Raw genomic sequence first — 24523 nt, 5'->3', positions numbered from 1 at the left:
GTAGATCCATCTCTGTATCTGTTGTTCTTCTGTATGTAAAAGATACAAAAGAGATACAAAGTATCTCACGGAGTTTACTTTGGCCTTTAGGAGAGAGAGCATGCTTAAAGGAGAAACAAGCTTTATGGCGTGTGAATCGTTAAGGACCTGGTGGACTATTTGTAAAGGAGGAAAGTCATTTCTGATGGACGCTTCAGCCCAAAGAGGTAGGGGTAAATTTGCTAAGAAGGAGACACTTCCCCACTTCCTCCCTTTCTTCCCCTCGTTCCCGCTGAAGTAGCAGGTTTGTTTCCTTAAGAAGAAACAGAAAACCTACTAGTCCAGGGGTGACGGTGCTTGTGACCACGAGCCACTACAAGGCAGAAACTATACATGCCCTGCAGCTAACACTGAGTTTGGCAGAAAATAGGCATCAGACAAATGTAACAAGTGAGTGAACACATCGGGGAGGAAGAGAGAATAGAGGACATTGAAGAAATGTCAGAGGGATTTGAGTTTGATGTAGCTGGCAAGGCAAAATCACCACAGGTTCCTGAGATGGGAGATGACACAGCAGACCCGCAATACTTCTAACGGACACATTGCTGAACTCAGCAGCATTTGTCACAGCTGACAACTCATTCTGGAAGCACTTTATTTCAGGCTTATGTGACTCCCTACTCTCCTGTTTTTCTCCAGGCTACTCCACTAAACACTCCTTTTCAATCTCTCTGAGACCTTGTCCTCCTTTTCCCAATTTCTGAATGTCAATATCCCTCAAATGCAAAAAAACCCAACAACCTCTTAAATGTATCCCTAGCTCCTTCCATTCCCTCCCCCACCCCATCTAACTCATCAGCAAATTCAGTTACTTCTGTGCCCAAAACATTTCAAACCTATGTCTCCAGGACCAACACCCTAGTCCTGCAAAAACATCCTAGCAGATCTCACCTCCTCTCCTACCTGCTTCATTCATTCTCCACATAAAAGCCATGAAATCTTTAAATGATGTAACTCTGACTCATATCACTCTTTGCTAAAACTTTTCTATGACTTTCTATGGCACTTTGGATGAAATCTAAACTTCTCAACACTCAAGCTCTTTGTATCCACTAGGCATTTCATTCATCGCCTACTGCCTAGGCCCGCAGTGGTTCTCAACCTTCCTAATGCCGCGACCCTTTAATACAGTTCCTCATGTTGTGGTGACCCCCAACCATAAAATTATTTTCGTTGCTACTTCATAACTGTAATTTTGCTACTGTTATGAATCGTAATGTAAATATCTGATATGCTATATGTGTTTTCCGATGGTCACGACCCACAGGTTGAGAACCGCTGGCCCTAGGGGCTGAGGTCTTGTCAAGGGCCTATAACAAGTATTTGAGACAGGAGGGGGTGGAGGAGGGGAAACAGACTCCAAAAAACTACAACATCAAAATTAATAAATGTGTGTGACTACATAATATAACAATATGTCAACTAATCCTAAATTTCAAATCAACCTTTCTGTAGTTATTTGTATATTTTATTTTAATGAGGGATGTGGGTACATGGTATTTTGTTGAATATAATGTGGAGTAGGTCCTCCCAAACAGGACTACAGGAGGCCGACAGGGGTTCTAAAATGACCCTCTTTTAGGCCATTAAGGTCCTGCATGTGCCCAGCTGTGCCTGTGTCTCCATGATCTCCATGATGCCACTCTCCTACTTCGCTAAACTCAGCCAGCCAGCGTTGCAAATTCCTAAGCTGCACCAAAACCTTTCCCCGTGTTCCCTCCTCCCGCCAACCAACACTCATCCTGACTGGCTCCTTCCCACCTATTCCTTTCCAACTTAGTAACCTCCTCACGGGGGGCCCCCCTGACCTGTCCATCTAAAGTAGGCACAGGTGCCCCCCCAACCACCTGTTCTGTCGCCTTCTTTCCTCTATAACATTGCTCTCCATCTGTAGTTTACTTTGTCTGTTTATTCTATCTTCCCATGACACTAAAAAGCTCCATGGAGGCGAGAAACTTTGTCTTGTTCTCTGTTGTGTCCTTAGGACCTACTCTAGTGACTGGCGCAGAGCAGGCCTCAATGAATAGCCGCTGAATTTGTGAATAATGAAGGAGAACTGCATCTTTGAGGGAGGAGGGCCAAGCCGGAAAGATTTGCCGTGGACTCCATCTTGGGAGGCTGGAGGCACTCTTCTTCCTCTGATTCTAGGCCCCCAGATGGGTTTCAAAAGGAACGTTTGGAGGTTTTTCCCCGCAGAAGTTCTGATGAAAGCTCCTGTAACTTACCCTATTGGGGTGGGGCTGAGGGAAATAAAAAAATGGACTCAAAACTAGTTTGAAAGGGAAGGAAGTGGTTGAGGGCAGGTGGATGGCTTCCCAGGTTGGGGCACTTCCTTTGTCCCAGCCCCCCCCCGGATTCTAACGGCTCCACCCCTTCCTGTCTTCCGCTGGGAGCCAGGAATGGCTTGTTTTACGGGTTCCGGGTTCCGGGTTCCGGGTTCCGGGTTCCAGCGCCAGGGCCCTCATCCTCGTTAATTATTCAACATGGAGGAGGGCACTAGGAGAGGCGCTCTTATTAATATTCATGAGGGGCGGGGCCTCCCTCCCGCTGGGGCTCCTGGGAGGATTCTATAGTCTTCTCGAGGCTACTAGGGCTCCTGGGAGGCTGGCCCGCAGCGCCGGAGCGGACCCGAGCCGGACCTCTCTTCCCGGCCGGAAAACCTCGAGGAGATTTTTCTTAAAAAACTTTTAAGAAATTTGAGGATGGTGGGGCACAACGACTAACTCCCATCTTCCTGTGATTCTTTAGCCGGAAAACGGTCACATTCTGTGGTAAAAAGAGATTTGTTTCCCCCGTCTTTTCCTGAGGTAGTTTCCCTCTCCTGATGGACTGAGGGGGTGAGAGATGCACCCGTGCGGCGCGGTCCGTGGGCCGCCCGCCGGTTTCTCTCGCGTGGCCTCTAGTTGGCCGCGTTGGAGGTGTTCGGGGCTCGTCCCCGGGGAGACGGGGTGCGTCTCTTCAGGAGGTTTTCTGAGGGTCGAACAAAATAGAAAGCCCGGCGAATCGCTGTGGGACGACTTTTCCCGAAACGGAGGAAAAAGTTCCGCCGAGAGGGCGCTCCAAGCCTTCGGCAAACAGTCGGGCTGGGCCGAGGGCGCGGGAACCGGTGCTGCTCTCGTTTCGGGGTGTGGCTCTCGCTCCCCGGAGGGGCCGGGGGAACCCAGCAGCAATCTGAGGGGACACCTTGTAGCTTTTTCAGAAAAGTCTTCCCCGTCCAGGGCTGAGTGAGAGGAGACCCGGTGGTGAGGAGAGGCTTTGGCTTCAGAAGGCCCCGGGCACGGCGCTTCCCCCCGCCGAGCCCCGAATGTCCCGGGAGGCGCGATGTTTATTATCCCAACATCGTGAGTCCGAGGCGCCCACAGGCCCACCCTCCTCCCAAGGCCCGCGGAGAAGCGACCCCCGGGCCCGACTTGTCTGGATAATGAGCGAAAATGCTTTAAAATGCCCCCTGGGAGGGAACCGCCCCCCTCGGGGGAAGGAACTGACTCTTCCCCTGGGTGGGTCACAGGCAGCCCTCAGATCTGGTCCCTGTGGAAGTGCATCGATGGGCAGGGGAAGAAATGACCATTTTAATTACAATTTTAAAAAGAGCACAAAATAGTATGAAGCGTGATCCCCCCCCTTTTTTTTATACAGAAATATATACGTGAGGTTCTGGGGTGATACACACCACCGCCTTCAGGAGCAGACTGAATCTTTCCAGTGTTGTCTCGCCGCGTGGTGTGCGCGTGCCGGCGATGCGCGGCCCCGATGGCGGCCGGGGCCGGGCGGGTCTCTGCTCGGCGCGAGGCCCGGGGCTTCCCGGCCGCGGGTGCGGAGCTGTAACTGCTCTGAGGTCCGTCTGTCACCTCCCAGGCGGCAGAAGTAACAATGTGGCCTCGGCAGTTTTCTGGCCAAGGGAGGAAGTGCACTTGGGCCAGAGAGTGTGCCGGGCGGGTCCCTCGGAGACCAGGCCGGCCCGGAGCTGAGGCTTCGCGTCCATTTGAGAAAGACCGTGATTCTCCGAACGGGAGCGCGCGTGGCCGTGTCACTGTGTGTGATGAGCGGTTGTGTGTTTGTTTTTTAATTATTATTTCGTACCAGTAATATCGGTGGTTGTTCGTTCCCCCTAAGAAGTGTTCATTTTGAAATCAGGTTGGTGTAGGCCCTTCCTGAGACCGATTGGTGACTGATTCTGAGGGGAAATTGAGGGGACATTGTTACTCATTGATTTGTCTTGTTAATGTCACAAGACTTTCATTTCACTGCTCATTTATAGATTTACGCAGCATGTCGCTGCTCGCGGCGAGGCCACCTTCCGAGTCTCGCAGAGCGAGTACAACTTTAAAAGCTCTAAACTTTGTCTCTATTTTTTATCTCTTTGTTTATTTTTGACAAAAGATGTCAGTGCGCAGTGTTAAAGAAATAGAAAAAACATTACTGCAAAAATTTAAAGCTACATCCATATTTTGACTTTTTAATGTAAAGGTTATAAAAGCAACATAGTAACTGACAGAAATTGAATGTGTTGAATTTGTTATATTGGTTTCTTTTGTGTTAAGTCTTTTTAAAATGTTTGCATATTAGCTCTAACTGGTTTGGCTCAGTGGATGGGGCGTCGGCCTGGGGACTGAAGGGTCCCGGGTTCGAATCCGATCAAGGGCATGTACCTTGGTTGCGGGCACATCCCCAGTAGGGGGTTTGCAGGAGGCAGCTGATCGATGTTTCTAACTCTCTGTCCCTCGCCCTTCCTCTCTGTAAAAAATCAGTAAAATATACTTTAAAAAATAAAAAAATAAAATGTTTGCATATTAGACTAGATTTCATCCAAATACATTCTTGTTTTCTACTAAAACTCTTTAGAATATTTTGCTAAGAGAAATATTTTTAAATATTTCATATCATACCGTAATGACTCTACTGGTGGGAACTCCATAAATTGGACACCATATTAAAAAGCTTTGTAAATATATAGAGAGGCCACTATTTCCCATCAAAATATCAACCTCTTCATTTAAAAACAACAACAGTTCTTCATCAGTATAATTTCCTTTCTTCTTTGTTTCTTGTACTTTGTTTTTTCTAACCAGGATAAATTCACAAGATAAGAAAAAGGATGGCATCTAGAGTAAATACCAGTTTCACTTTGATTCCCAACCAGAAATACAGACGTAGTAGTCGTCGATCCAGCCATGTTTCCAACACCCTGGACTCAGATTCTCAGCCCTTATCAGCACTTGGAAATTTTAGAACCTTGCCATTGGAAATATTCCAAATAATCTTAAGATATTTATCAGGTGAGGGGGACTATATTTTTGTTTTTCCCAAGAACTAGTTTGTCATCTTTGGCCATGCTAGAATTAATGGTGTTCACAGTAAGATTATTTTCCAAAGTTTCTAGGCTTACATTGTTAGGTAAGAGATACAATGAGAAAGTACAATTCTCAAACTCTCTAAGCATGCTTCTCATTATAATGACATGGTAACTTGACTATTACATCCCAAAATCTTCCTAATTTATTGAGCACTGGATTTAAACAATTTTAAGATTTTCCTCTTTATTTTTACTATTATTTAGTATCATTATTAATGAGCAAACATCAATCATTACACTGTCCTAACAGTGACGTTCTTGTCTTTAAGCCGTTCATATATATGTATGTATTTTTCCTTTGGTAGTGAAGGATGTCAGCATGCTAAGCATGGTGTCCAAGACAGTCAGCCAGCACATTATTAATTATATCTCAACCTCATCAGGAAGCAAAAGACTTTTACTACAGGACTTTCATAGCCTTGAGCTGCCTGGCAAGAGACAAGACTCTGCTGTATTGGAACACTACAGATCTCTAGGTAATTTGTGTAATAAGAATTGTAACAAGCAAAGAACTATACTTAATGGGATTTTATTATACATTTCTGTGAGACTCATGGGAAATGAAATATTTCCTAATATGTGCCGATTTCTATGATGCTTTTGTCTTCAATGTGAGGACTTCCCCTTAACAGCAGTCTCTTACACTTATCTTTAAAGACAAGAGAATGCCCTTTAATGTAAAGTGTCAGCCCTTGTGATTTCATGTGGATACAATGTCACCTATGCTTTTTTTCTAGGCTTACCAGTTTAGGAAATTGATGTATATTGTATTTTATTTCCTGTGGATCTACTGAGTTTATCTTTATACCTCTTTTCCCTTTCAACCATAATCTGGTCCTTAAAATAGAAAAGAAATGTAAACACTTTATTGTGGAAGATCACTTATTCTTTTATCAGAAACTGGCTTTTTTTAAGCGTTGTACAGTTTACTAATAAGTCATTATGTTATGATTAAATGAATATTACCAAAGGAAATTTACATAATCTTTTTTGCCTTGATTTGTATTCATTTGTCTTTCACTCCATTTATTGATTTTATTTTTCCTAAGAGTGCTAAAATAAAATTCTATTTTTACTTAATTAATGACAACAATTTAATGATGAAATCACTTTATAATTAACCAAAGCATGACAATAAAACCAAATATCAACGTGATCTTAAGATTTAAATAAAGGTATACAGGTGAGTTAATGAATATTATGTTTTAGTAGCCCAAGGATGCCTAGCTTTAAGGTAATAAAATAAGACTATATAGATGTGTAAATATATAAAACTGTATTTGACAGATATATTTAACACGACTAAATGAAAGGTATATAATTTGATTACAGTGTTATTGGCTTCAACTTTTATGATTAGGCTTAATAAAGTCTGTAACAGAATATGCAGTTACTTTTTGCTACTTGTTATTGTAAATACCTTTTTTCAAGCATCATTAGTTGCAGAGAAAGTGGTACTTGGTTAGGTAATGAGCTTATTCTTGATTTTGATCTGAAAAAGTTTTTTTCCCCTGACCAAGGCTCAATTGCTTAAACAAACAAACAAAACATTAAGACAATTATATGGATAAGTCAGTTAAAAATACAAATGTGTGTCCTAGCTGGTTTGTCTCAATGGATAGAGTGTCTGCCTGCGGACTGAAGGGTCCTGGGTTTGATTCCAGTCAAGGGCACATGTGTGGGCTGTGGGCTGGATCCCCAGTAGAGGATGTGCAGGAGGCAGCTGATCAATGATTTGCTCTTATCATTGATGTTTCTCTCTCTCTCTCCCCTCTCCCTTCCTCTTTGAAATCAATAAAAGTATATTTTTAAAAAACACAAATGTGTATTGATCTTAATAGCTACATTTTTAAAACAGTTTTAGTCATGTAATGATTGTAACCTTATTTTAATTTTGATGCAGATATCTGGCTTATGACTGATTCTTTAGGTAAATGTTTGATGTACTTACATTTTCTCATGTTGCTATTCCTATCTGATCTGTTCTTATTTTCAGACTTTAATGTAACATTTTCAGATTCCTGCTCTTTGAATATTATAAATTTTAATTTGCTTCTTCATACAAAACAGAGCAGATGGCCAGTGGGGAAAGAACATTACATCTGACTATTTTAGTGGGGAGAAATTAAAGAAGTTGGTCTCCAAAGGATATAGCAGAGCACTTGTGTTAAAAAAAAAAAAAATGTCAGCCTGTATTGGTTTATATGGTGAATTGCAACCCTTAAAAATAGAGGAGTTTTACATTAGAAAAGGCAACCAACAGTAATTATAGCTTGCAATTCCCTAGCTATGATATACCATGGGACTGAATGCCAAAACATGAAAGGAAAAGAACTCAGCCTAAAAACCAAACACTGAAAATGTCTTTTTATGTACAAAAATAGGGAGGGTTTATGTTTAAAAGTCAATTCTGGTCATGTGTTATCCAAACATAGCAACTTCTAAAAATAAATTAGATTCTCATATAGTCTACAGAATTATATGAAGTAGTAATTATATTATGCTAAAAAAAGTAAATGCAGAGAAAATAAAAACTGAATAGAGCCATGATATTCAGGCATATATTTTCCTTCCATATATCTTATTTTTAATTTGAGGATTTTGCCCTCATAGGAATGTTAACAATGTATTGCCATTTTAGGAAAACAGACCACTTAAAGTTCGAGGCAACAAATCAGTCACTTCCTGTCACTGTAGTTGAAGTAACAGACCTCTCTGGGAAATTGAAGAGCTTTTTTTCATTTTTAAATATCTGAACACAAAATTCTATACATTCTTAACATGCAAACACCATAAAAGGATATCTTTGAAGGAAGAAATAGATATTTCATCCAAACTGGATATTTTCTGTGAGCAAAAATGACTTCAAACCTCTGAAATTTCAAGGACTTATGACTTTAATTTTTTTTCCCAAAAGGAATACAAAATCTCTTCCCATTTTCCCATGTTTTGCAATTCAAAACATTTTCCTTTGTGGACATGAGGCTGATTTCAAGAGATATTGGAATATGTTTTCTATGGAATAAAGACAATATAAAGTTTCCTAGTGTATTTTTTGTCTTGTATCTTTTAAAACCTAAATAATTTTAAACATTTCCATATCTGTCCTATAGTATCAATTTCATAATATTTTATAATATTTTATATCAGTGCCTCTTAGGTAGACATCAGAGTCACTTGGTATTCAACATATAAATGTTATACCCTTCCTCCCAAAATTCCTCTTTAAAAAAATCTATCAGCTCACAGTTCACTGTGGTATACTATACTTAACTTTCAGGAAACATTACGCAGTGCTTTATAGATATATTTTAATTGATTGCACTTTATAGATATTTTTAATTGTCACTGTTTTTACATGTGTTTGTTTTACTTTCTCAGGTTTACTGTTTAAAAGATGTACATTGTTGCTACCCACAAAAGAAAGACTAAAGTACATTCACAAGATACTCGCAGAAGTAAGATTATACTTCTGAATTAGTTCGCAATCTTGATTTCCAGTAAGATTGTCTTATACTCATTTAAGTTCTATTAGTAAAACTTCATGAATTGGTACTAAAAAATTAATTGATGATAATCTAATACTTTACCAAGCACTCAAAGATTATAAAACACCAAAATGTAGTATAGTAATCTTTTACTTACTGTAAAAAATTTTTATATAACTAAATACATCACTTAAGGTTATTAGGTTTATCAGAGTATAGAAGTATTTTTATGCCACATGAGGATCATGAGGATGTTTTAAACTGGTGATTTAGATATTTTATTAAAATGAAGTAATTTCTGAATGTTAAAATATACAAAAAACATAGGAAAGTATTTTAATATATAAAATAACCCTTTTATGATAATATATGACTTGGAAATGTATATCAATATATCATAATCTCTATGTAAGAAAGTGAGTTTTACTATTCAAACCCAAACATACATACAAATACTGATGGTTCAGTTCTATACTCAGTAGTATGCAAACTATTTCTCATGCACTAGCTTTTTTCATGTCAATATTTGCATTGAATTCAGGTCTATATTATTATAGCAGCTTCCCAGATGACCTTTCTGCCTTCCACTTCTTCAGTCCCCAAGACAGTGAATCAAGGTTATTCTTCCTAAAGCATCACTTTCATCAAGTTAACTTTCTTGCTTAAAAATCTTTCAGTGGCTACTCAATTTTAGCAAGATAAGGTCCAAAGTCCATAGTTGGTATTTAAGGTTCTCCCTGACATGCAACTGTACTTCCTATTACTTTGAGTCTAGTTAAGTTGATCATATTTTTATTCCCAAATAAAGTTTTTTTATTCCTACCTCTATACAGTTTTGCACTTATTGTTTCCCTCACCAATCTTTTCCATTTGTTATGTCTGAATCCTACTTTAGACATTGCTTGTTTCACATCCTTCATAAGCTTTTTTGATCATTCCCAAATTATCATTTCCTTGTTTCATAATAACTGATGTACTTTTTTGGTCATTTTGCCATTTATACATATTCTAACCTTAAATCATCAAAGTAACTTCACATGTGTATATCTTATTCTCCTAAATAAATTGTGAGCTCCTTGAAGGCAGCCTTTGCTTTATATTTCTTTCATAATCCCCACCTATATAACAATGCTAATCAATGTTATTTAATGTTATTAACATTATTTTCAGTTAATACTGAAAAAATGTTTACATTTCCACTGAATTTGAATGTCAAACGTCAAATCATTGTACAGTTCCACTGAAAAGAAGGAATGAATAGTTGTTCTCTTTACAGGTTCCCTGTTTTAAATTCAATGGCTGTGCAGCTCCTATGCAGTGTTCAGGATTATCATGTTATGGCATGCTTTTACAGGTACTTTTTTATTATTTTTTAAAAATATATATTTTATTGATTTTTTACAGAGAGGAAGGGAGAGGGAATGAGAGTTAGAAACATTGATGAGAGAGAAACATCTATCAGCTGCCTCCTGCACACTCCCCACTGGGGATGTGCCTGCAACCAAGGTACATGCCCTTGACTGGAATTGAACCTGGGACCCTTGAGTCCACAGGCCGATGCTCTGTCCACTGAGCTATACTGGCTAGGGCGGTACGTTTTTTTTAATGAAAGAAAATGTTTTTGAATTGTTGACAAGTAGAGCATGTAATCCATTGTTCCATGGGAAAGTAAAGGTAATAATAATCTAAAAAAAGAACAAAATAGCCCCAGCTGGTTTGGCTCAGTGGATAGAGAGCATCAGCCTGTGGACTGAAGGGTCCCTGGTTTGATTCCAGTCAAGGGATCCCCAGTAGGCATCCGACCAATGATTCTCTTTCATCATTGATGTTTCTCTCTCCCCTCTCTCTTCTTCTCTGAAATTAATAAAAGTATATTTCTAAAAATGTTAAAAAGAACAAAATAAAATTGTAAAAATTTGATGTGTTAGTCTAGTAATGTTTGCCACCTCAAATTTTCTTCTTGGGTTTCTCACTGGTAAGAAATGTTTAACATTTACCTGCTCTATACCAATGTTCTCAACATTTCTAGCCACTGTTGTAAAGACTAGAAATAGTGTGAGGTGAGGTGTGTGTGTATGTGTATGTAATGAGTTTTAAGTCTTGGGCTAGTTATTTGAGATGTGATTTTAGAAATAAACTGTATGAAAAAATTGTAACTAAGGTGATAGATGTAACTAACCCCATGTGGTAACCATTTTGCAATATGAACATATATAAAATTACTACCTTGTATGTCTTTAATTTACATGTCAGTAATATCTCAGTAGAGCTAGAAAAAAAGAAAAAAATCAGTTGTATGATTTTAAGAATATTTTGTCGACACTCAACTGCTTGAGCCACACTCCCCGGGCTTAATTAAACTTTTATTATAAACAAAGAAGATAATAACAATGTAATGTTATTCAATATTGATAATATATTATACGATTCTAAGCAATTTATATGTACTAACTTTTAAAACTTACAACAACCTTATGAGGTTTACAACAGTCTTACAACCATCTTGCTTATGTCCCAGCCTGATAGCCACCTTCTGATCCCAGGGTAGGCCCTTCTACCGGCCTTCTTTCAAGATAGATTTCTTTCCTTTCTTTCTTTCTTCTTTTAGAGGGCAGGTAATGTAAGCACGTGTATTTATATAAAATAAAAAAGGTGTAAAGTGAAAAGTAAGTCTCCCTCCAAGACCTGTCCCTTGTCCACTGAGTGCCCTTCAGTAGAATTAACCAATGTTAGCAGTTCCTTGTATGTCCTTCCAGAGATAATAGATTAATTTATACACTGCTGAAATCCAGGTCAACTATTTTAAGAAATCTTCAAAATCTAATTACAGTTGACCCTGGAACAACACGGGCATTAGGGGCACCAACCTACACACAGTTGAAAATCTGTGTACAACTTTTGACTCCCCCAAAATGTAAGTTGTCTCTTGGCATTCTAGGGGGATTGGTTCCAGGACTCCACACAGATATCAAAAGCCATGGATGCTCAAGTCCCCTATATAAAATGACATAGATCAATGCATTCAGTCAGCTCTCCATTGAAAACACTACAGGTATTTGCTGAAAAAAATCTGCATAAAGGACCTGCGCATTATAAGCCTGTGTTGTTCAAGGGTCAACTGTATAGTGATATACCATTTGAATTTCCTTTCCATAGATGTTTATACATTTGGATTTGCTCAAAAATAATTATTAAATTTTGCTCTAAGAAAATTTTTTTGCTTGTTCACATCCAAATGTCATTAATGCTCATAATTGTCACATTAAAATGAAATCATTATCCTTTGTAAGCAATATCATAATGATAGCTAGAGGGGGTTAAAGGGGTTCTACTGTAGTCTAAAACTAAGCCACAGTATGCTTATGAGTCAGATGTCTAAAGCTGTGTTTGAGGGTTTGGGCCTTTGTTATTTTCCTCATACTGTCAGAGTTCAAGATTCAGTATCATTTAGAAGTTCTCTGAAAACATACTCCCTTTACAATGAAAAAGAAACTGGATTGCCGAAACCGGTTTGGCTCAGTGGATAGAGCGTCGGTCTGCGGACTGAGAGGTCCCAGGTTCGATTCCGGTCAGGGGCATGTACCTGGGTTGCGGGCACATCCCCAGTGGGAGGTGTGCAGGAGGCAGCTGATCGATGTTTCTCTCTCATCGATGTTTCTGACTCTCTATCTCTCTCCCTTCCTCTCTGTAAAAAAATCAATAAAATATATTTTTTTAAAAAAAGAAACTGGATTTGGAACATTCCTATATTTTATGTAAAATATCTTATTAATGTCAATAGTTCCATAGTGGATAAAAATTACAACTCACCTGGATCACGTGCTATGACAGTTATGTGCTCATAAGGCAATAGTGACTTATGTTTTGATGTGAGGTCTAAACATCTGCAATGTTTCATTTATTTTATTATCCTCAGACCTTAACAGCAGGTTGGGATGAACTTGAGTGCCATCGTGTTTTTAACTTTTTATGTGAACTGACTGATCTCTCCCGCAAAATGCAGACCATTGTCTTCAGCAAACCAGGTAAAGAACCAAAATTCAGAAATAACATATAGAAGTTAAAATAGAAAAAAAGCACAGTTCAAAAGGATATTTAAAAATAAATTGTGGTGTCTGTTAATAGTAAAACAACAAAGAAATATAAGAGAATGATAAACACTGAATTGGATAGTGAGGCTCAAGTGGCATGTGAGTAGAGAAAGAGAAGTAGTCAGAGGGCTTCAACTGTACTAATAATATTTTATTACTTAAGCTGGCTACATGCCATAATATGAATGAACCTTCAAATCATTATGCTAAGTGAAAGGATCTCGTCACAAAAGACCACATACTGTATGACTTCATTCATATGAAATCCAAGAAGAGGAAAATTTATAGAGACAAATAATAAATTATTGGTTGCTTAGGGCTGGGAGTGGTAACTAAAAGAGCAGAATTTCTTTTTTGAGATGCTCAAATATTCTAAAATTCACTTGATGCCGAAACCTTATATTTAAAAAAAATAAAATAAAATAAAATTCACTTGATGATAGCTGCACATATCTGGGAATATACTAAAAACCATTGAATTGTACACTTTAAATGGGCAAATTGTATGCTATGTAAATCATATCTCAATAAAGCTTTTTTAAAACAATCCCTTAGCCCTGACTGGTTTGGCTCAGTGGATGGAGTGTCAGCCTGAGGACTGAAGGGTCCCAGGTTCAATTCCGGTCAAGGGCATGCACCTTGGTTGTGGGCACATCCCCAGCAGGGGGTGTGCAGGAGGCAGCTGATTGATGTTTCTCTCATCAATGTTTCTAGCTCTCTGTCCCTCTCCCTTCCTCTCTGTAAAAAATCAATAAAATATATTTAAAAAACAAAAAACAATCCCTTAATCTAAAAATTTTACAGAGGAAAGTGAATTAATGCTTTTAGTATATTAACAATTGTATAATAATAAATTTGACTTATTTATTATGCACATCAACCTCTCTAGGAAAAATGGTTTACAAGCCTTTTGTGTTCATAGGAAATTCCCGAAAACTAGAGTTAAGGATCAGACTGTTCTGTAGGAATGTCCTGTTTGATCATTGGAAACATAGAAGTGATTCTGCTTTTTGGTTGACACGTATATTAAAACCATGGCCAATGGTGAATCAGGCAAGATTACTATATATCATCTTTGGACCAATATCTCCTCAAGATGGTGAGCATCTATTTTTTAGCAATATATATTATAAAACTGGTTCATTACCTTTACTTTAGGAAGCATATATTTTTGTACCCGCTCAGTTTCATCATTCTTAATGACTAAAATGTTTCATGATTTCATGAGTTTATACTACATTAACTTGTACGTAACTTAAGCTTCAAGATGGAAATTGTTCCCTGCAAGCCACTACCAAATATTTTCCTATCATCTCTGGATAGGAAATAGCTGCTTTTCATTTTTAAACATTATCTTAATTCAAGATTATGTTTGCTGCTGGAGGGGACCAAGTGCCAGTAAATCAAAGTAGTATATTGATATTGATGTTTTACTTAATTTTGGGTGCATATAATTTTTTAAAATTTTTTTGTCTTTCTAATTAAATTTAGATTAATATTAAAATTAGCATGCAGTTCTTTAGTTCACATTGCCTTATATCAGGAGGTAACTAGTTTAAATTATGTTGAATAGCAGCAAGAAGCCAATCTATAATTAAATTTTGGTGCATAATTCACAAAGAGAATTGGTCATAGGTGAATAATAAAAAATCAACTGGATTACTCTGTTTTGATATAGGTGTTTGGGAGATCCTCAAATATAGCATGTTCTCTTTTTCAGATTTTATTTTATTCCAGTAAAATTACATTAATTGTTTATTCCAATTTTTGTTACCAGAGTAGCATTATCTTTTAACTAAAAGTGCTATTCTGCTTGGTGAAACTACCTTTTCTTTACTTCATTTAGCTATTATGGCTGTGCTTCATCACATCAGTCAGAGACATTCAAATTTATACTGTTATCAGAATTGACTTTCATTATGAAAGTAGCACATATAAGTAATGAATTCCATTATGCAATCCAATTTGCTTTTTAAATAATCCATGAAGTCTTTATCACAAAGTCAACTATTCTGTCATAACCTAATTTTTGTTTCAATTATCATTCAGGACAAGTGGTTTGGCAGAAAATGATAGAAGAATCTACAGATGAATCTAGTCTGAAAGGTCTGGCTGATGCCATTAAATTACTATATGACACAGGCGTCAAAGAGTGGACAGCAGATGATGTTATCAGTCTTATAGATGAACTATCAGGTAAAATAACATATTTATCACACAGAGTAACATAGTTTATTATTAGAATACAGTTATAAAATTATAATAGTAGCCCTGACCGGTTTGGCTCAGCAAATAGAGCATCGGCCTGCGGACTCAAGGGTCCCAGGTTTGATTCTGGTCAAGAGCATGTACCTTGGTTGCGGGCACATCCCCGGTGGGGAGTGTGTAGGAGGCAGCTGATAGATGTTTCTCTCTCATCAATGTTTCTAACTCTCTATCCCTCTCCCTTCCTCTCTGTAAAAGTCAATAAAATATATATTTTTAAAAAATTAAAATAGTAATTCTACAGGTAACAAATGACTTGCCTACCATTAAATGCTTTAAAATATTTAAAGAATTAGGCATTGTTTGAAGAGACTGGATATAATCAACTTACTTTTCTTTAATTGTGAATGTTATAGGTATATTTTTATTACCATTATTATTTGAAAGCTTCATAATTTAATTAATCCCATTTTGCAAGTTCTCAAAAACACCTTCCTTGGTTGTATAAGAAGAAACTCTCTCTTAATGGTATGGTAGAGGTGAAACAATTTTTTCCATTTATGCAAAATTCTTTAGATTCTGAAGTTTTCAAGATTTCTTTCCTTTCACAGGATTAGACCACCTTGCTTGTTGATCTATCTGTAGGAAAAATGCTTTGACTGTATTACTAGTACATGTATAAGAGCTGCCATGACATGGCAGTAATCTCTGTCTCCAGTTAAATGCTGTAATTAAAAAACTAAAGCATTTTTTTCTGAGCTTTTCCCTTGGCAATAATCATATTTCCAATGAAGTGATGTAATATTGCATGTAATTAATGATGTTTACTATAGCTATTGTGCAATTTCTCATTAAGTAACTGTTCTTCCTCTAATGAAAGTGGTTCCTCGTGAGTGGCTTCTAGAAAATAATGCACGTCTCCTAATCCTAAGTGGGAACGACATCTGTTTCACTTTCATGGCTAGTAAAGCTGTGAATGGACGGACCGCTGAACTGGCAAGACTGATAGTCTTTTTGGCTTTGGTAAGTAAAAAATAAGTTTTCTCTAACCAGTTGTTTAACATTATAGTTGATCTGCCAGGAAGCTGCCCTGAAGGAACTGAAATATGTACAAAATATTTCGAAAGAATAAGTATATAAGTATATATCTTATATACTTATAAAATTGTAAAATATATGTGATAGCCCTGGCCAGTGTGGCTCAGTGGTAGAGCATCGTCCCATGTACCAAGGGGTCTCAGGTTCCATTCCCCCCATCAAGGGCAAGTACCTGAATTGCAGGTTGATCCCAGGCCCCAGTCGAGGCGAGGGCTAGAGGCAACCGATCGGATCGATGTATCTCTCTCATATAGATCATTCTCTCTCTCTCTCTCTCTCTCTCTCTCTCATCTCTCTTCCTCCCTCTTCTCCCTCCCTCCTTTCCACTCTCTCTAAGAAAAAAAAATCAATGGAAAAATATCCTTGGGTGAGGATTAACAAAAAATAAATAAATAGTAATAAACTATCATATTTGAAATTACTCTTTGTATTAACCTCTCCCCACTTTATGTCTAGATTGTCATCATACAGCTCTGAAAGTTATATTCTTTTTTCAAAAATTCTATTAAAAAAAAAGTATTTGCCCTGGCCGATGTGGTTCAGGGGATAGAGCATTGGCTTGCGGACTGAAGGGTCCTGGCTTCAGTTCCTGGTCAGGGCACATGCCTGGGTTGTGGCTCGATCCCCGGTGGTTGGCGTGCAGGAGGCAGCCGATCCATGATTCTCTCTCATCATTGATGTCTCTCTCTCCTTCTCCCTCTCCCTTCCTCTCTGAAATCAATAAAATTAAATAAAAATAAAAAAATAAAGTACTCTATTTGATTTGCTTCAGAATAATCAATGGGCAGCAGGGAGAGGATGTGGTAGTGAATGAAGGTAAAGGTGAAACAAGATTGGCAAGCTGGAAAGTGGATACACGGGGTTCATTATACTATTCTCTCTACTTTCTATAGTTAAAATGTTTTTCAAAACAAAACATTTAAAAATATATTTAATATTCGTTTAACAAAAATTGAGTTTTTACTATAGACCATACATCATGTGAGATTCTAGGACTATGGAAATTCATAAAACAGTTTTCTGACAGAAAGCTGCTTTTAGTGTTTTAAGTGATATTAAGGCATATGTAAATAAATTCAGTGAGATAAGTGCAAAACCATATATGCAGAAAGATACAGTCAGAGGTAGCAAAGAGGAGCCGATATGGATGAAAGTAGAGCATAGTGAGGGCTTTCTCAAGCCAAATTTATTTTATAAAATGAAGAGAAGTTCACAGGCAGATAGAGAGGGCAAATCACTTATTTAGTACCATCGCAGATTCCAGCTCAACCAGTGCTTCAAAAGCAATGGAGTAATCTCAAGTTGGCTGTTGTGAGGAATAATTGAATATAATTCATTTCCTAGGAAATGGAGACAGGGTCATTACCAACTAACTGCTTAAAACATGTATGAAACCTCTGTGGCTCTTTTTAAAATGTGAATAAAACTACTAAATTTACTGTAATTTCAATACAAATATTTATTTTAATAATGAAACAGATTCTCTCCAAAAGAGAGGGGAAGAGAAAGAGAATTGCATGGCTATAGTCACAGGACTGTGATAGCTCAGTAGTATTTCTGAAGGGTGAAATGTAAAGAAGAGGAAGAGGAGGAAGCGTGATTAGACAGAAAGGGAGAGGCGAGGTAACGAAGGGCCTGGTAGACTTTCTGTGGAGCTTGAACACATCCTCTAACAGCGAGCTGCTGAAAAGTTTTAGGAAGGAGAGTGATGTGATCAGTTTCAAGTTTTTAAAAGGTCACTTTGACAGCACCATAGCAAACAGAATGGACAGGAAGTCACTGGGTGAAGAAGCCTTCTCCAGAAAGCCTTTCCTGATTACCATCTCAACTCTGATCATTAATTTTCCCTTATTGCCTCGGATTTGTCTTCTCTTTATCTTCATTTACCTAGTGTTCTTAAGCCTTTTTATGTGAGTGGTAAGTTATCTCCCAAAACAGATTGCAAGTTCTTTGAAATCCAGGACTATGTCACGTGCTTTTCATAGTGCTTTGTACCATTCCTTATACATAAGTAGGCAATACATCTTTCCTGTCAGATTAATATTATTTAGTGACACTACTATAAAGTTTATTTCCATGTTGTATATTATTTGTCTATGTGTTAATATGGCCATTTAGAATGTTAGTAAGTAAACCTTTTTCTTTTCAGTTTTAACTATTAACATGTAGTCTTTTCTTTAAATATTTATCTTTTAAACAATAGAGAGATAAATAGTTCCTATAACTTTCAAGATGGAAAGTTGATAATACTATAGAGTTCTCTTGCCTATTGAAATTTCTTGTTTGTCTGTCACCCTGATTAGACTCCTTCAAAATAGAAGCCCTGTCTTTATGGCTTATCATAGTATTTCCACCTCTTAGCATGTGCTCAATCAATATCTATTGCATGAGTGAATGGGCAGAAGTCTTACTTTCCATAAAAATAATAATTGTTTTTAATATTAGTTCTTACGTTAATAATATTCTATGATAAGATACAGAGAACAGCCGGGACTGGTTTGGCTCAGTGGATAGAGTGTGGGCCTGCGGACTGAAAGGTGCCAGGTTCGATTCTGGTCAAGGGCATGTACCTTGGTTGCGGGCACATCCCCAGTGGGGGGTGTGCAGGAGGCAGCTGATTGATGTTTCTAACTCTCTATCTCTCTCCTTTCCTCTCTGTAAAAAATCAATAAAAATATATTTAATAAATAAATAAATAAAAATTAAAAAAAAAAGATACAGAGAACAGACTGACAGTTGGTCTGTGTAAAAATGATTGAAGGGATTAAGAAGTACAAATCGGCCAAAACCGGTTTGGCTCAGTGGATAGAGCGTCGGCCTGCGGACTGACGGGTCCCAGGTTCGATTCCGGTTGGGGGCATGTACCTGGGTTGTGGGCACATCCCCAGGAGGAGATGTGCAGGAGGCAGCTGATCGATGTTTCTCTCTCATCAATGTTTCCAACTCTCCATCTCTCTCCCTTCCTCTCTGTAAAAAATCAATAAAATATATTAAAAAAAAAAAAGAAGTACAAATCGGTAGTTACAGAATAGTCACAGATATGTAGACTACAACATAGAGCGTATAGTCTATTAATAATATAACTATGTATGAGACCAGTGAGTACATGATTTTCTAACTACTATGCTGTACATATGAAACTAATACCAAATAATATTAAATGTAAACTGTAATTGAAAAGTAAATTGCCCTAGCCAGTTTGGCTCAGTGGATGGACGTTGGCCTGTGGACCAAAGGGTCCTGGGTCTGATTCTGGTCAAGGCCACGTACCTTTGTTGCAGGCTTCTCCCTGGCCCAGGCCCTGATCAGGCGTGCAGGAGGCAACCAATTAATGTGTTCCTCTCACACCGATGTTTCTGTCTCTCTTCCAGTCTCCCTAAAAATCAATGGAAAAATATCCTTGGATGAGGACTAACTCTCTCTCTCTCTCTCTCTCTCTCTCTATGTGTGTGTGTGTATATATATATATAATTTTAAATATATTCTATGATAATCTTGAACCAGAGTTTTTATTTGAAAGCAAAGGAATGTTAGATATAGAAACATTTCTCACCTATAGACTCAATATAATACCATGTGTAATAAATTATATAAAATCATAAACCATCATAGTTAATACAATTTTCAAATTGTATAGCTTTATTTTTTTTAGATTTTTTTAAAATATATTTTATTGATTTTTTATGGAGAGATATAGAGAGTCAGAAACATCAATGAGAGAGAAACATCGATCAGCTGCCTCCTGCACACCCCCCACTGGGGATATGCCTGCAACCAAGGTACATGCCCTTGACCGGACTCGAACCTGGGGCCTTTCAGTTCGCAGGCCGAGGCTCTATCCCAGCCGTGGGCAAACTACGGCCTGCGGGCCGGATCCGGCCCGTTTGAAATGAATAAAACTAAAAAAAAAAAAAAAAGAAAAGACCGTACCCTTTTATGGAATGATGTTTACTTTGAATTTATATTAGTTCACACAAACACTCCATCCATGCTTTTGTTCCGGCCCTCCGGTCCAGTTTAAGAACCCATTGTGGCCCTCGAGTCAAAAAGTTTGCCCACCCCTGCTCTATCCACTGAGCCAAACCGGTTAGGGCATGTATAGCTTTCTTTAAATGAAGATATTCCATAATGCTTTGTATGTCTAAATCAGGTGTGCGAGAAAGAACTATACTGCATGGACTGGGCAGTTAAAATGATGCAAAAAGTCTGTAAAGTCTTTAGTACCTCAGTTGAAAAAAACAACTTCCTGCAGAATGTGGCAAATGCATTTGCATGTATTATAATGGAAATGCTGCAGTCAATTATGTCTGGTGAGTATGCATGTAGATGGTGCACAGGTGTGAATAAAATGCATTCTAGTCTCCACTTGAGACAGGGATAATTCTGTATAGACTTTTATTTCTAAACCAGTGGTTCTCAACCTTCTGGCCCTTTAAATACAGTTCCTCGTGTTGTGACCCAACCATAAAATTATTTTCATTGCTACTTCATAACTGTAATGTTGCTACGGTTATGAATCATAATGTAAATATCTGATATGCAGGATGGTCTTAGGCGACCCCTGTGAAAGAGTCCTTCGACTGCCAAAGGGCTCGCGACCCTCAGGTTGAGAACCGCTGTTCTAAACCAAGAATAGAAGTAGATAATTTTGTTTGTTTTTCCATGAGATATATTTAGTTTCTGGTTTTGTCACTTTTTAAATCTGATATTAGTTTTAATGGAAAACAAAGTCAAAGAGTCTGCTCTGAAAGGATCCAATTTCTATTCTACACAACAAAAAATTTTAACTTGCTCACTAATCAACTATCATACTCATCATAATATCTGTATTTATATAGTTTTAATGTATATTTTTTACAGTTTTATTAGGTAGCCAACATGATAATTAACTCTATTTTACAGATGAAAAAACTAAAGCTTAGAGAATATCTGACTTACCCTCGGACATAAAGTTAAAAGTAACATGGACCAGCATCCTTTTCTTCTGACTTCTAATTCAGTGCTGTTACAGAATTCCATGATCTCAATGGTTAACATCTGATTAAATAAAGATCAATAACTAGTCTTCTGTTACATATTGCTAGAAAAAATTGGGACATCTTATGTTTTAAATAGCTCATATATTTTAAAACTTAACTGTCTTTCCCCCCACCCACCCCCCTGTCCATTCCTGTGTATGGCATATAGGAGACCGAGATGAAGAGGACAGAATCTTTTTGAATTTGTTCCATCTTGTGCATGCTCAAGCTAACTTCCATAAGGAGGTCCTGTATTTGACCATCAATTCTATCTCTACCTAAATACTCAGAAAGCTGTGCATTTAGAGACTACCTCACTGAACTAACAATGAGAAGAATGCTACTTTCCACAATCAAAAAATAGCACCCAAAGAACTTTTTTTCATCCGAGTAATTCTAAAGTTGCACAGAATTTTAGGTGCAACTGCTTATATCATTATTAATATAAAAATTTTAGGCAAACCCAAGAATATATTGAGATTTCTCTGGAAAACAAGTTGTGCCTCTCCAAAATTTATAAACCTCACACCAAAATTTAGTCTCCAAGAGTCTGGGCCAGCCAGCCTGTATGTGTGGGTCTTTGAAGCAAGAGAAAATTTTGTGTTATAGTTGAGCAGACCCCACTTCTGTATGTATCTGTTCACTGTGCTTAGACTGTGTAGACGTAGCCTAGAATGTTTTGTGAAGGTTTGCAATATGATGTTTTGGAATGTGCAGATATAAATCACATTTTAAACCACCTTGTTGGCATATAGTTACAAAGAACATTATATTTTGTTCATGTTTTGTATGAACTAACAGATCAAAAACCAAAGGAAGTATGTGTGTCTATGTATATACATATCCATAAATATGTATATATGTACATATACACAAATATATCTGTTTCTTTAAGACAAATCATACAAAAAGTCTATAAAGAGAGAGGGGTATATAGAGTTTTAATACAAATCATATTTTATTTCCTGGGGATTAGAGTAAAATGTTGCAAATAAGGGAAAATATAAAATGAAAGAAAAGTACCTATTCTGATGCCAGCACAATACGCACAAATAATTTGCGCTTCTTCCTAAAGCTTTTCTCCCTATCTTGAAAAGTAGAACTTGAAGAAACTGGAAGCATGGATGTTAAAGCAGCCCAGGAGCGGGGTTTTTCTTCACTCAAGTAAATGAATCCTAAGAAGCTCCAGGACTATTTCAGTCTGACTAGCATCACTTTTACTATTAAAGTAGAAAACAATAGCGCCTACTGCGGCTGAAATAATGCTGGAACTCTCCTGGATTTTCCATTTTCTTCTCCTTGGGTTTGATCATTTTACTTCTGTTGAACACACAACTTTTCCCACTCGACTTTTCAGACACTGGCTTTCCTTTTCTAAGCCCTTGATTCAACTCACCTCTTGAGCTGATAAAGGGGAGAAATAACTAGACGATATAGAAATTACCTGCAGAAGTAGAATAGAAATTGTGGAAAATTCTCAGGTATTTGGCAAGTGGGGTTCAATAAGAGATTTAATAAGATTGAGGAAGAGTGAAATTTGTGGAGAAAATACAAATTTTGATAACAAGATTTTACTATATTTCAGTAGCATAAGCACTTAACCTTCTTTTACGGATGGTCAGAAACTAACTGCCTTTCTTTGATGGATTGTTCGACTGCAATTCCATCGGTTGCAGGAATTATTTCTCCAGAGTTTAGCATTTACATATTTATGCAAAGAAACAAGTCCTTGCTTTTATCCTATTTTCATTTTCTTCCTCTAATTTCGTTTTCTTCCTTCCAGTTCACCACTAAATTATGAAGATTAAAAGTTGGCAGATACCAGAGTACAAAACATTTTAATTAGCTTTTTGTTTCTCTCTCACTCTTTTTCTCTTACATGCTTTGGAAAACCTAACCCATTTATTTATCAAAATATTAGTAATTCCAAGTTGAGAATATACTCCATTAGATTATTTGTGGGGGCGGGGGAGAAGAAAAATGAAGGAAAGAAAGTAAAAATTTTAATATAAGTAGTGAATATTTTAAATAGTTTACTACATAGATGTTAAGTTTCATTCTCTTAGAGAAGCAATTTCGCATTGTGAAGTTTCCTTGTGTTCCTTAAATTACCTAAGTCTCTACAGCAGTTATTTTTAGAAGTTTACAAAAGAAGAATGGCTTAATATAAAAGATTTTGACCTGGATTTTGAATCTCATCACACACTTGACATGACTGCTGCTGTAAAATTTGAAAAACACATTATTGCATTATTCTCAATAATTGTGAAATCATTATCTCACCGTCCCCAGAAATTTGGGGCATAAAAAATCTGATTCATTCTTTGGGTACAGTAGATAAATGATATCATCTTGCTACCAATAAAAAGTAGGTAGAAAAATTCTTCAGTTATCAATAGATAAAAATAACTTTTGAGACAAAATTTGCAGTTTCCTCAATTCAATCCAGTTTTTTTTTATTGTGTTTTGTTTTGTTTTTTTACTTTTTGGGTCTACAGTAATTTTATTGTAACAGAGAAACCAGGCTGCAGTAAGTCTACATGATTAAGGTAGATGGTGGCTATCTTTCCAAAGAGTGAATGAAGCCCGAGCCCAGCTGGACAGCAATCCAGTTTTTTGCTGAATATATTTGTCATTAGGAATTAAGTGTGATATCAAATTTTGAAGTGGGAGGCTAAATTGTGAAAGCACATATGTATGTATGATCATTAATATTGATGTTTAAGTGATGGTATATGCAATCATATTGCCACAAAAAAGGAGCATGTGCAAAATGAATAGCCTAAAGATGTTAGGAGATTGTTCACTTCTAGCTGACTCTAGAACAGTTATAATAACATAACAATACTAGCAATTCAAATCATTCATTTATCCTGTACCTTTTTCTGAATTAGAAGATTAACCTGGGCTTCTAGCTCTTTTTTTCCTTTTGGTAGTGATTTCCTCAGAATTCTTTGACTTCTATTTGTAGGATGATTTTTACTTCCACTAGAAGGCAAGCCCAAAAAGCTCAATGACAGCATTACATTTAACTTTACTATTGTTTCTAAACACACACACACACACACACACACACACGACACCATAATAGTACTAATAACAAACTAATGATGCCACATTTCTTAGACACTAATTTAAAGTTTATTTCTTGTGATAAATACTCTGTACCTTATGAAACCATAAAACATTTATTCATTTATTTTAATATGTCTTTATTGATTTTGTTTTGAG

General features: G+C 37.3%; 1 protein-coding gene across 1 annotated transcript; it reads left to right on the top strand.

Moving 5' to 3' along the window:
• The first annotated feature begins 1346 nt into the window (after window positions 1-1346).
• Window positions 1347-23281, top strand: FBXO47 (F-box protein 47). Its single transcript, XM_006774292.2, has 11 exons — window positions 1347-2810; window positions 5109-5315; window positions 5698-5868; window positions 8774-8850; window positions 10157-10234; window positions 12797-12905; window positions 13894-14070; window positions 15021-15167; window positions 16057-16199; window positions 20425-20584; window positions 21462-23281. The coding sequence occupies exons 2-11, from the start codon at window positions 5135-5137 to the stop codon at window positions 21572-21574; spliced, it is 1356 nt and encodes a 451-aa protein (XP_006774355.1). The 5' UTR covers window positions 1347-2810; window positions 5109-5134; the 3' UTR covers window positions 21575-23281.
• Window positions 23282-24523: the final 1242 nt, after the last annotated feature.

Source organism: Myotis davidii, unplaced genomic scaffold (assembly GCF_000327345.1).
Source record: "Myotis davidii unplaced genomic scaffold, ASM32734v1 scaffold327, whole genome shotgun sequence".
Classification (NCBI taxonomy): domain Eukaryota; kingdom Metazoa; phylum Chordata; class Mammalia; order Chiroptera; family Vespertilionidae; genus Myotis; species Myotis davidii.
The sequence above is the reverse complement of the archived record's forward strand: the minus strand, read 5'-3'. Positions and strand labels throughout refer to the sequence as shown.

Excerpts from the sequence above, each read along its gene's own strand:
- FBXO47 (XM_006774292.2), top strand. The coding sequence starts at position 5,135 with ATGGCATCTAGAGTAAATACCAGTTTCACTTTGATTCCCAACCAGAAA. Across the intron at positions 10,235-12,796 it reads GTTATGGCATGCTTTTACAG|ACCTTAACAGCAGGTTGGGA; the intron begins GTACTTTTTTAT and ends TATTATCCTCAG. Across the intron at positions 15,168-16,056 it reads TCTTATAGATGAACTATCAG|TGGTTCCTCGTGAGTGGCTT; the intron begins GTAAAATAACAT and ends CTCTAATGAAAG.